Source organism: Onthophagus taurus, chromosome 3 (genome assembly GCF_036711975.1).
Source record: "Onthophagus taurus isolate NC chromosome 3, IU_Otau_3.0, whole genome shotgun sequence".
Taxonomy (NCBI): domain Eukaryota; kingdom Metazoa; phylum Arthropoda; class Insecta; order Coleoptera; family Scarabaeidae; genus Onthophagus; species Onthophagus taurus.
This window is the reverse complement of record NC_091968.1, coordinates 20,178,119-20,191,781: the sequence shown is the minus strand read 5'-3', so window position 1 is coordinate 20,191,781 and position 13,663 is coordinate 20,178,119. Positions and strand designations below refer to the sequence as shown.

General features: G+C 29.9%; 1 protein-coding gene, 1 long non-coding RNA gene and 1 other non-coding gene across 5 annotated transcripts in view; 1 reads left to right on the top strand and 2 right to left on the bottom strand.

Annotated features, from left to right (window-relative positions):
• Positions 1-6,196, top strand: part of LOC111416560 (muscarinic Acetylcholine Receptor, A-type) — a 115,533-nt gene extending 109,337 nt beyond the window's left edge. For all 3 annotated transcript variants that reach the window (XM_023048619.2, XM_023048617.2, XM_023048616.2), the window contains one exon: positions 3,328-6,196. In XM_023048619.2, the coding sequence (XP_022904387.2) occupies positions 3,328-4,096 (769 nt within the window). In that variant the 3' untranslated portion in view covers positions 4,097-6,196. The remainder of the gene's footprint in view (positions 1-3,327) is intronic.
• Positions 6,197-7,759: 1,563 nt separating this feature from the next.
• On the bottom strand, positions 7,760-8,867 carry LOC139429423 (uncharacterized). Its single transcript, XR_011640070.1, has 2 exons — positions 8,138-8,867; positions 7,760-8,080 (listed from the first exon to the last, which is right to left on the bottom strand). It is a non-coding gene; the product is annotated as an uncharacterized lncRNA (long non-coding RNA).
• A 1,415-nt stretch (positions 8,868-10,282) lies between these two features.
• On the bottom strand, positions 10,283-10,355 carry TRNAA-AGC (transfer RNA alanine (anticodon AGC)). The gene has a single exon. It is a non-coding gene; the product is annotated as a tRNA-Ala (tRNA).
• Between the last annotated feature and the right edge of the window lie 3,308 nt (positions 10,356-13,663).

Below are 13,663 nucleotides of genomic sequence, written 5' to 3'. Positions count from 1 at the left end.
ATAGCTTGCGATGCACTGTTTTGAAGAGGAGATTTTCAGCTTTAATTTAAGATATAAATCGTTTCTTCAATGTTAAAAATAAACCGGAAGTGATTTTTTTAAAATTGACATCGATTCAAAAATTTTCAATCGCAAGTTTTTACTTCAACCTCGTTTTCTCATAATTTCGATCATTAACATACACCTTTCGATGCATTGTTTTAAACAGCAGATTTTCAGCTTAAATTTAAGACATAAATCATTTCTTCATTGCCAGAAATAGACCGGAAGTGATTTTTTTTAAATTGACATCGATCAAAACGTTTTCTATCGCAAGTTTTTACTTTAAGCTCGTTTCTTCCAATTTCGATTATTAACATATATTTTGCGATACATCGTTTTAAAGAGGAAATTTTGAGCTTTAATTTAAGATATAAATCGTTTCTTTGTTGCTAGAAATAGGACATCATCACCTTAAAATTATCATCGATTTAAACATTTTCAATCGCAAGCTTTTACTTCAAGCTCGTTTTCTCATAATTTCGATTATTAACATATATCTTGCGATATATTGTTTTAAAGAGGAGATTTTGAGCTTTCATTTAAGATATAAATCATTTCATCATTGCTAAAAATAGACCGGAAGTGTTTTTTTTAACATTGACATCGATTCAAACATTTTTAATCGCAAGTTTGTACTTCAACCTCATTTCCTCATAATTTCGATTATTAACATGTATAGTTTGCGATGCACTGTTTTGAAGAAAAGATATTGAGTTTTAATTTAAGACACAAATCATTTCTTCATTGCTAAAGGTAGACCGGAAGTGATTTTTTTAACATTGACATCGATTCAAACATTTTCAATCGCAAGTTTTTACTCCAACCTCGTTTTCTCATAATTTCGATTATTAACATATAGCTTGTGCTACATCGTTTTAAAGAAGAGATTTTGAGCTTTAATTTAAGATATAAATCATTTTTTCATAGTTAGAAATAGACCGGAAGTGATTTTTTTAAAATTGACATCGATTCAAACATTTTCAATCGCAAGTTTTTACTTCAAGCTTGTTTTCTCCTAATTTCGATTATTAACATATTTCTTGTGATAAATCGTTTTAAAGAGGAGATTTTGAGTTTTAATTTAAGATATAAATCATTTCATCATTGCTAAAAATAGACCGGAAGTGACTTTTTAACATTGACATCGATTCAAACATTTTCAATCGCAAGTTTGTACTTCAACCTCATTTCCTCATAATTTCGATTATTAACATGTAGTTTGCAATGTACTGTTTTGAAGAAAAGATATTGAGTTTTAATTTAAGACACAAATCATTTCTTCATTGCTAAAGGTAGACCGGAAGTGATTTTTTTAACATTGACATCGATTCAAACATTTTCAATCGCAAGTTTTTACTCCAACCTCGTTTTCTCATAATTTCGATTATTAACATATAGCTTGTGCTACATCGTTTTAAAGAAGAGATTTTGAGCTTTAATTTAAGATATAAATCATTTCTTCATTGTTAGAAATAGACCGAAAGTGATTTTTTTTTAAATTGACCTCGATTCAAACATTTTCAATCGCAAGTTTTTACTTTAAGCTTGTTTTCTCCTAATTTCGATTATTAACATATTTCTTGCGATTGATCGTTTTAAAGAGGAGATTTTGAGCTTGAATTTAAGATATAAATCATTTTATCATTGCTAAAAATAGACCGGAAGTGATTTTTTTATCATTGACATCGATTCAAACATTTTCAATCGCAAGTTTTTACTCCAACCTCGTTTTCTCATAATTTCGATCATTAACATACAGCTTGTGATACATCGTTTTAAAGAAGAGATTTTGAGCTTTAATTTAAGGTATAAATCATTTCTTCATTGTTAGAAATAGACCGGAAGTGATTTTTTTTAAAATTGACCTCGATTCAAACATTTTCAATCGCAAGTTTTTACTTTAAGCTTGTTTTCTCCTAATTTCGATTATTAACATATTTCTTGCGATTGATCGTTTTAAAGAGGAGATTTTGAGCTTGAATTTAAGATATAAATCATTTTATCATTGCTAAAAATAGACCGGAAGTGATTTTTTTAACATTGACATCGATTCAAACATTTTCAATCGCAAGTTTTTACTCCAACCCCGTTTTCTCATAATTTCGATCATTAACATACAGCTTGTGATACATCGTTTTAAAGAAGAGATTTTGAGCTTTAATTTAAGGTATAAATCATTTCTTCATTGTTAGAAATAGACCGGAAGTGATTTTTTTTAAAATTAACCTCGATTCAAACATTTTCAATCGCAAGTTTTTTCTTCAAGCTCGTTCTCTCCTAATTTCGATTATTAACATATATCTTGCGATACATCGTTTTATAGAGAAGATTTTGAGCTTTCATTTAAGATATAAATCATTTCTTCATTGCTAGAAATAGACCGTATGTGATTTTTTTAAAATTGACATCGATTCAAACATATTTAATCGCAAGTTTTTACTTCAAGCTCATTCTCTCCTAATTTCAATTATTAACATGTATCTTGCGATACATCGTTTTATAGAGAAGATTTTGAGCTTTCATTTAAGATATAAATCATTTCTTCATTACTAGAAATAGACCGGAAGTGATTTTTTTAAAATTGCTAGCCGGAGTTTTTGCTCGCAAAAACTGTTGACTAGACGGTAGGATTGGTGGGTGCGGCGATCAGACCAAAAAAAAGTAACTAAATTATTACTTGCAATATTTCGAAACTTTATTGTTTCTTCTACAGACAAAGGTTTTAAGTTCTTAACTCTTCATCCATTTTGTAATGTTCAATTGACTTTGGCTTTTTTGGTCTTAATGAGTAGTCAAGAATTGTTTTTATGTATTTCAACTGCCCCGATTTCATTTAACTATGATGTAAGTAAATTTAAAAGTTGTTTTTTCATGTTAGTAACTTCGGTTGTTTTTTCTAGTATTTTCCTGTAGAAGAAACAATAAAGTTTCGAAATATTGCAAGTAATAATTTAGTTACTCTTTTTTTTTAAATTGACATCGATTCAAACATTTTCAATAGCAAGTTTTTACTTCAAGCTCATTCTCTCCTAATTTCAATTATTAACATATATCTTGCGATACATCGTTTTAAAGAGGAGATTTTGAGCTATCATTTAAGATATAAATCATTTCTTAATGGTTATTAATCACGAAGTTAAATTAAATATGAAAAATAGTAATGCGAATGATTAGTGTCAGTGTATATCTTACTCGCACTTTTTTAGTTTTATCTCACCAATCTTAATGCACTAAAGGGTTAAGATGATTCTATTTTGTTTTTTTTTTAATTAATTGTTTTTTTAGAGATCCATACGCAACGGGACTTCCCCAACCAAACCAAAGGGATCAAATGATCCACAACCAAGCAAACATAACCCCTACGAGATTAGCGCCGAGAGATACAAGGAGTTTGCCAAACAACGCAAATCGTCTTGGTGCTCGTTCGATATCAAACGATAGCGTTTATACGATTTTAATCAGATTGCCGGATACTTTGGATGGTGCTGGTGATGGACCATCAATCAAAATGATTCCTGAAGATGCAGCGCGATTAACGCAGCAACAATTATCAGCGACCGCAGCAACAAAACAAATCGATTCGAATTTAACCGATTTCGGTTCGAACATTCACACGAATCATTTAAATCGAAGACCATCGGCGATGCCTGATATCAGAATACCATTAAACGCGAAAATTATCCCTAAGCAATTGGCGGGGAAAACTTTGTTAGCAAACGCGACGAAAAATCAAGGTAAGAAAAAGAAGAAAACGCAAGAAAAAAAAGCTGACAAGAAAGCTGCGAAAACATTATCGGCGATTTTATTAACGTTTATTATAACTTGGACGCCGTATAATATTTTGGTGCTAATTAAACCAGTTTCTACTTTCGATGAACTTATACCGCAAAAATTGTGGGATTTTTTTTATTATTTATGTTATATTAATTCGACCATAAACCCGTTGTGTTACGCTTTATGTAACGCGAGCTTTCGACGAACTTATTTACGTATTTTAAAGTGTAAATGGCATAACAGGAATAGGGTTGCTATGAATAGAGGGTTTTATAATTAAAAAATAAATTGTTATAATGAGAAGAAACCAACAACTAAAAGAAAGGTGAGTTTTTAATTTATTAATTAATTAATTTAATAAAAAAATATTATTATTAAAGATGAGATTGTACTAGATGTTTTTATATTTATAAATGTACATCGCTCAAAATATAAAAAAAAAAACCGAAGAAAAAATTATTAATGATAATGTAACGATACATTTACATTATTATTACGTATTAATGATTGTAAATGACATAGTGTGTCCTTTTACTACTATCTACAGCGCGCGAGGTGCGTAAATAAATAAGTATACAGCGTGTAATGAAGGTAAATCATGTACTGATTTGTTAAAAAAATGAGATAATAATAAGATAAAAATGAAATAATTAAAACAATGGGAGGAGAATAGGATTTAAAAAAATAAATAACGATTTTTGATGACTTAAAAAGTGTTGTTAATACTTTGAGGGTTTCACACAATATCTTAAAGATCTGCATATCATCTGTTAATAACTTGCCAAGTAATTATTATTCTAGTATAAGGATGTTGACGGAATTTTGCTTTATATCATTTACACTATGTTAATTAACTATCGTATCCGACGTCGTCATTGCAAGTATGCAACCAAATACGCAAATCGCGTATTGCAATACCAATATTGTGATATTGGTTGCATACTTTCAATGATGACGTCGGATACGATAATTAATTAATTCATTATTGCGAAAGATCGTTTTAAAGAGGAGATTTTGAGCTTTCATTTAAGATATAAATCATTTCTTCATTGCCAAAAATAGACCGGAAGTGATTTTTTTAATTTGACATTGATTCAAACATTTTCAATCGCAAGTTTTTACTTCAAGCTCGTTTTCTTCTAATTCCGATTATTAACATATATCTTTCGATACATCGTTTTAAAGAGCAAATTTTGAGCTTTAATTTATGATATAAGTCATTTCTTCATTGCTAGATATAGACCGGAAATAATGTTTTAAATTTGACATCAATTCAAACAGTTTCAATCGCAAGTTTTTACTTCAAGCTCGTTTTCTTCTAATTTCGATTATTAGCATATATCTTGGGATATACCGTTTTAAAGAGGAGATTTTGAGCTTTCATTTAAGATATAAATTGTTTCTTCGTTGCTAGAAATAGACCGGAAGTGATTTTTTTAAAATTGACATCGATTCAAACATTTTCAATAGCAAGTTTTTACTTCAAGCTCGCTTTCTCCTAATTTCGATTATAAACATATATTATATCTTTCGATACATCGTTGTAAAGAGGAAATTTTGAGCTTAATTTAAGATATAAGTCATTTCTTCATTGCTATATATAGACCAGAAGTGATTTTTTTAATTTGACATTAATTCAAACATTTTTAATCGCAAGTTTTTACTTCAACCTCGTTTTCTCATAATTTCGATTGTTAGCATACAGCTTGCCATGTATTGTTTTGAAGAGGAGATTTTGACCTTTAATTTAAGATATAAATCATTTTCCATTGTTAGAAATAGACCGGAAGTGTTTTTTTTAAAGTGACATCCATTCAAACATTTTTAATCGCAAGTTTTTACATCAACATCGTTTTCTCCTAATTTCGATTAGTAACATATATCTTGTGATATATCGTTTTAAAGAAGAGATTTTGAGCTTTAATTTAAGATATAAATCATTTCTTCATTGCTAGAAATAGACCGGAAGTGATTTTTTTAAAATTGACATCGATTCAAACATTTTCAATCGCAAGTTTTTACGTCAAGCTCGTTTTCTCCCAATTTCGATTATTAACAAATATCTTTCCATACATCGTTTTAAAGAGGAAATTTTGAGCTTTAATTTATGATATAAGTCATTTCTTCATTGTGCTAGATATAGACCAGAAGTGATTTTTTTAATTTGACATCAATTCAAACATTTTTAATCGCAAGTTTTTACTTCAACCTCGTTTTCTCCTAATTTCGATTATTAACATATATCTTGCGATACATCATTTTAAAGAGGAGATTTTGAGCTTTAATTTAAGATATAAATCATTTCTTCATTGCTAGATATAGACCGGAAGTGATTTTTTTAATTTGACATCAATTCAAACATTTTCAATCGCAAGTTTTTCCTTCAAGGTCATTTTCTTCTAATTTCAATTATTAACACATATCTTTCGATGCATCGTTTTAAAGAAGAAATTTTGAGCTTCAATTTATGATATAAATCATGTCTTCATTGCTAGAAATAGACCTGAAGTGATTTTTTTTTTACGTCGATTCAAATATTTGCAATCGCAAGTTTCTACTTCAAGCTCCTTTTCTTCTAATTTCGATTATTAACATATATCTTGCGATATATCGTTTTAAAGAGGAGATTTTGAGCTTTCATTTCAGATATAAATCGTTTCTTCGTAGCTAGAAATAGACCGGAAGTGATTCTTTTAAAATTGACATCGATTCAAACATTTTCAATCGCAGGGTTTTAGTTCAAGATCGTTTTCGCCTAATTTCGATTATTAACATATATCTTTCGATACATCGTTTTAAAGAGGAGATTTTGAGCTTTAATTTAAGATATAAATCATTTCTTTATCGCTGGAAATAGACCAAAAATGATTTTTTTAATTTAACAGCGATTCAAACATTTTCAATCCCAAGTTTCTACTTCAAGCCCGTTTTCTCCTAATTTCGATTATTAACATATATCTTGCGATACATCGTTATAAAGAGGAGATTTTGAGCTTTAATTTAAGATATAAATCGTTTCTTTATTCCTAGAAATAGACCGGAAGTGATTTTTTTGATTTGACATCAATACAAACATTTTTAATCGCAAGTTCTTACTTCAACCTCGTTTTCTCCTAATTTCGATTATTAACATATATCTTGCGATACATCGTTTTAAAGAGGTGATTTTGAGCTTTAATTTTTAGATATAATCATTTCTTCATTGCTGAAAGTAGACCGGAAGTGATTTTTTTAATTTGACGTCGATTCAAACGTTTTCAATCGCAAGTTTCTACTTCAAGCCCGTTTTCTCCTAATTTCGATTATTAACATATATCTTGCGATATATCGTTTTAAAGAAGAGATTTTGAGCTTTAATTTAAGATATAAATCATTTCTTCATTGCTAGAAATAAACCGGAAGTGATTTTTTTAATTTGACATCGATTCAAACATTTTTAATCGCAAGTTTTTACTTCAACCTCGTTTTTTCATAATTTCTATTATTAACAAATATCTTTCGATACATCGTTTTAAAGAGGAAATTTTGAGCTTTAATTTTTGATATAAGTCATTTTTTCATTGTTAGATATAGACCGGAAGTGATTTTTTTAATTTGACATCGATTCAAACATTTTTAATCGCAAGTTTTTACTTCAACCTCGTTCTCTCCTAATTTCGATTATTAACATAAAAAAAATAAATAAATATTTAAATCGCGTATTGCAATACCAATACTGTGATATTGGTTGCATACTTACAATGATGACGTCGGATACGATAATTAATTAACTCACTCTGTGTTAAGAAGGGGTTGTAAGGATAGGAAGGATATTCGAGGGTTTAGGACAGCGGTTCCCAAAGTTTTTTTTATCACACCTCCCTACTACCTAAAATCACAATACCGACGCCCCCCTTGTAATTTTATAGTAGTTATAATAATATAACTGCAAAAAGCATACATATTTCGTGAAACTTTTATTACAAAATAATAAAATATTGCTTTCACACACATGTGTTAAGAAAGAATGAGATGGATGAGTTTGCATACCTTTGACAAGATTTCCAATTCTAGCTTGAATGGAAGAAAGCGCACAACGTAGATGTTTCAATTTTGTTGCTAGAACTGTAAATAGTTCTGCTATGCTGAGATAAGCTTCGAGATATTTTACCCGAAATAGTGACATATCCATCTTCTCAAAATCATATTTGGCAGCAGAATCATTTTTAATTTCCAAAACTTGCTCTTGTAGTGTTTCTGGTAGCTTATCTATTTTAAAAAGGATCTGTGGCCAATTTAGAGAGAGATAATGATAACAATACATTTATATATCTATACATACAATATACATTCTTATGCAGTGGTACAATTATCCCCATCTTCCATTTCTCGGGAATCCTTTCTTCCTCCAAGCAGGTTATTATCAATTCATGGAGCCTTCTTACTGTTTCCTTTCTACTAATTTTTAGAAGCTCAATGATGTTATCGTCTCGTTGGCATTATTTTTCATCCTTGCTATAGCTTGTTGCACTTCTTCCACCGTTGAGCCTTCTATCATAACTTGCGTTGTACTCACTCCATTTACATTTATTTCCTCTTCTCCCTGGTGCATGATGTTCAGTAATTCATCGAAATGTTGCTTCCATCTCTCTGTTATCTCTTCTCTATCAATTAGTACTTCACCTTCCTTGCTATTACACATGCTACTTTTGTGTTGATACCCTGTTATTTCCATCTTAATAGTCCTGTAGAAGTTTTCCTCGTTGTGAAGTTTACCTTTTCTCTAATTCTCCTTTTCTTAGACTTGAATTTTCTTGTTGCGACTCCCTTTTATTACGCTATACTCCATTCTACTCGCCCTTGTGTTTCTCTGTATCATTGTCATCCGCGCCTCATTTTTCTCTCTTATTGCACTCTTACACTTTTCATCGTATCATTCCACATTTCTGCAATTAGTACTTGTGGCGATGCATTCGTTTGCTGCCTTTCCGAGTACGGCATCTTTCTTATTGTTAGTTTCAGTTCTAGGAAGGACTTCCTAACATTCCCTCCCTTTATGTCTAAAAGTTGACAACGCCAAAAATTTGTCGCTGTCGCAATTTGTCCCTCTGCGTGATTTGACATCTATTATTGAGGAGGCGTATCGAATATTTATCAACAGATGATCAATCTGGTTTACGCAGTCACCTCCTGGCATAGTCGATGTCTCCTTATTATATGTATGTCTTCCTTTTCGAAATCAGTACTCGAAATTCTAATCATTTTCTAGATACTTATCCTAATTAGCTTTGATTCCTTTGAAATTAAGGAATCGAGTAAGTACTCATTAATTTCTCCTAAACTACTTTGAGCTCAGATCCACCGTCTCAGTATTTTACCATAGCTGTTATATCCCTAAGGATTCGTCCATTTCTTTCATTTGTATTGTTTTGTCTCTAAAAACTGGGAGTTTGCTGGAGTACTTATAGTAAAACATGTCCTAAGTATTCCTTTGAAGATGTTTTGTACCAGAACTTGAAGAGGAAGGTGTACCATTAAATAGGGTTGAGTCGAAATGCTCTAGTTGTTCAGAGCCTTCATGTTTTAATAATTTTGTCAAAGACATAATGCAATTATATTTATGTAGTAAATAAAAGAATCATTCCTTTTGCTACGTGATGAATTGTTCTCGATTCGAATTTCAAATTCTTCCAGTATCTGGAATATGGTTTCACCATGATCTGCAGCAAAAATAGAATTAAATTATACAGCGTCTTGTAAAGTCTTCTAATATTTTTTGTTACTTCTCTCCTTCTATGTCTGTTATACCTTTTCTCATCGCTTGATCATGGAATTCACTTAGTTTTCCATATCTGGCACTATATAGATTCTTATGTAACAAACGACCTCGGTTAATTCTTTCTTGTACAACAAAATATAACAATATAACGATTTAACCTAAGTACATTGGTAGCCTCAACACTCAATAAAGAGCATCGTGATTCAATTTGAAACGCTACTATCAAGACTCTTGGTTAATCAGAGTTAATCTCCAATTTATTTACGTTAAACTGCTTAGAGTGTACTCTTCTGATTAGATATCTCCTTCGGATGTGGCAACCGTTCCTCAGGCTAAACCGTTGGGCCTAAAGTAGTCTTAATGTCTTAACGTTTTCTTCACTCTGTCAAAGGGATCAATACTAGTTAGTATTTGTATCCAGTTTTTATATTAATTAGTATACCTGCTCTTTCCTAAGCTTAGTGTAATGTTCAAATAAATTATAGTTTAAGATTGAGACAAAATTAATTGGAAACCATCAATTTTTTCCGTGATATTTCTTATCAGCCGGATTTGAAGGTAATAACATTGAGTGTTGCTGCACAACTACAAATCATCTTTAATGTGGATTATTGAAGCTGATCAACGCATGAGTCTTTATGTAAACATCGATGATTTTGCCATAAATTTTACCTTTTTTTATAAAAAGATAAATAAATAAAAATACGTTGGAGGCGCCGGGCATCGATCCCGGTACCTCTCGCATGCTAAGCGAGCGCTCTACCATCTGAGCTACGCCCCCTATAAATAAACAAACATAAACTATTCAGACCCGAAATTTAAATAATTAGGAAATAAATAGATTATTGCAAACGGAGAGTCAACTAAAAAGTTCATCAATATTTGCTCTTCATTAGCAATACTTCCTGTAGGTCCGTAATGCTTCCTAGATTGGGGCTCTTTATATTGTTATACCAGATCTCTACTTGTAGAAGATCTGGGGGAATCGTTGACAACAACATGTACTTCAACATGAGTAGTATAGAAACGCCGATTCTAGACAGGAAGTTGCACCTCCGCACCTCCGTGACGTCATTCGCTCAATGTAAAAGTATAGGGAAGGGTGTCAACTAAAGGGTTGGTGGAAAATAGGTTGGTATTGGAAAAGTAACTAGATCTGGTGACTTTCCAAAAAAAGTAACATTCTACCTGGTTGGTAGTGGTTTACTTCCACTACCCCCACTAAGTGGCGCGAATTTCTAGTTACTTTTTTAAAAAGTCGCCAGATCTAGTTACTCATCCAATAGCAACCTATTTTTTTCCCAGCCTTTGGTTGTCACCCCTCCCTATACTTTTACATTGAGCGGATCACGTCACGGAAGTGCAACTTCCAACATGTACTACTTTACTATTATCCAATAATAATCTTTATACATATAAAGTATAAGATTTCTCGTTGTCCGATATCTACATACCTTGTTAGGTGTTAGACGTCTTGTCCTAAATCTTGGAACTAATAAGTTGCGTGTTATCATGAATGTCTCGATATTGTTTCTATACGCTTTGATTGCCATAATCAAATTAGGCAAGTACAATTCCATTTAGAAGTTAATTCCTTTTTGTAGGGACGGCATTCATTCTTCCAAAACATTCATTTTGGTGATTTTGATGGTACTATGGCAATCATTTAAAAAATTTGATGGTAGTAGAATAACTTACAGTTAAGGAGCTAATAAAAGCTTCCGTGCCAAAAATTTATAGCATTTTCCACAAGCTTTGCTGAATTTGAAATTCTTTTAGTCCATCCATGTAGAATTAATGCGCATATGCTCACTTATTGCTCCATTTCCAATTGGATTGATTTATTTGGATCTAAAGATCGATGGGTTTTTACACATTTTCGAGACTGTTCTGGGGTTTCTAAATAAGTATAATAAGCGATTTGGTGGCATTCTTCAAAAATTTTCAGAGCCACACAAAATGTGATATCAATTTTTCAAAGGATTTAGAAACATTTTTAGCAATTTTCCAGGATTTCAGAGTATATTCGAAAAATGAAAACATGTCCTTTTGTGTTTAAAAAATAATATCTCTAGAACTATAATATATATAGAACTTTCGTTAGAGAGCTTGTAATATGAACATATATTATGTTGATAATTTCATTGAAAATTTGAAGAAGAAGAAAACAATATTTATTTGGACTTATATAAAAATAATAACAGTAACAAATACGAAACGAAATACATATATAAAACAAATATAAAAAAAAGTCCAAAAGGGCTATAGACCTCAGTCTTCCTGCCCTGAAAACTTGACTTATTGAGATTTTTTGAAAATTTACTGGAGATTTATTAGAAAACGTAAAAACGCGTTATTTTCAAAAACGAATATCTCAAAAACTAAAAGATATATTAAAAATCCGTTTCTTTCATTGAAAACTTTATAATTTGTACAACAAATCCTGATAGTTTCATAATGATTCATTAAAATCCCGATTTATTATGTTTTTTTGGAAAATAACTGTTTTTTATAACATATGAGAAAATACCAAGTTGTATTTAAAAATTAATATCTCAAAAACTAAAAGATATTTTGAAAATTCGATTCTTTTATTGGAAAGCTTATAATTTGTACTGCATATGCTGATAATTTCATAAAAATGTATTAAAACTACGATTTATTACGATTTTTTGAAAGATAATCGTTGATTTAGTTTTTACATGATTACATGAAAAATTTCTTCTTGGACGACTTATAAAAGATAAAAATACCAAACTTGGTGAATTTGTACAGAATTAAAAAACAAATTTAATGATATATACCGTTTTTTAATGCTTCGATTAGTTTATGAGATATAATGTTTTTAAATTCATCTTAAATAAATTAAGCAATTTTTTAGAGTCAATTTAAAAAAAATTTTTCTCGGATATATATAAAAGTTAAGAAATCAAATTAATGTATTTTATTTAGAATTGAACGGCAAATTTTTTGGTGCAAACCATTTTTTAATATCTCTTTTAGTTCGCGAGATATCATTTTGTAAAGTTCAACTTGTAAATATGTTCGTTTTTGAGTTATAGTTTTTGCACAATTAAATTCAAAATTTCTTCTTGGGCGAAGTATGAAAGATAAAGATACCAAACATGGTGAATTTGTACAGAATTAAAAAACAAATTGAATGATATATACCGTTTTTTAATGTTTCGATTAGTTTATGAGATATAATTGTTTTAAATTCATCTTAAATAAATTAGGCAATTTTTTAGAGTCAAACTCATAAATTTTTTTCTCGGATATTTAATAAAGTTAAGAAATCAAATTAATAGGGTTTATTTAGAATGGAATGGCAAATTTAATGGTGCAATCCATATTTTAATATCTCTTCTAGTTTGCGAGATATCATTTTGTAAAGTTCAACTTGTAAGCATGTTCGTTTTTGAGTTGTAGTTTTTACAGGATTAAATTCAAAACTTCTTTTTGGGCGATTAATAAAAGATAAAGATACCAAACTTGCTGAATTTATACAGAATTAGATAACAATTTTAATGATATGTACCAATTTTTAATGCTTCGATTAGTTTATCAAATATAATTGTTTAAAATTCATCTTAAATAAATTAAACAATTTTTTAGAGTCAAATTCAAAACTTTTTTCTAGGATATTTATAAAAGTTAAGAAATCAAATTCATATGTTTTATTTAGAATTGAACGGCAAATTTTTTGGTGCAAACCATTTTTCAATATCTCTTCTAGTTCGCGAGATATCATTTTGTAAAGTTCAACTTGTAAATATGTTCGTTTTTGAGTTATAGTTTTTGCACGATTAAATTCAAATTTTCTTTTTGGGCGACTTATAAAAGATAGATACCAAACTTGGTGAGTTTGTACAGAATTAAAAAACAAATTTAATGATATATACCGTTTTTTAATGCTTCGATTAGTTTATGAGATATAATGTTTTTAAATTCATCTTAAATAAATTAAGCAATTTTTTAGAGTTAAACTCAAAAAATGTTATCTTGGATATATATAAAAGTTAACAAATCAAATTAATAGGGTTTATTGAGAATTGAACGGCAAATTTTTTGGTGCAAACCATTTTTTAA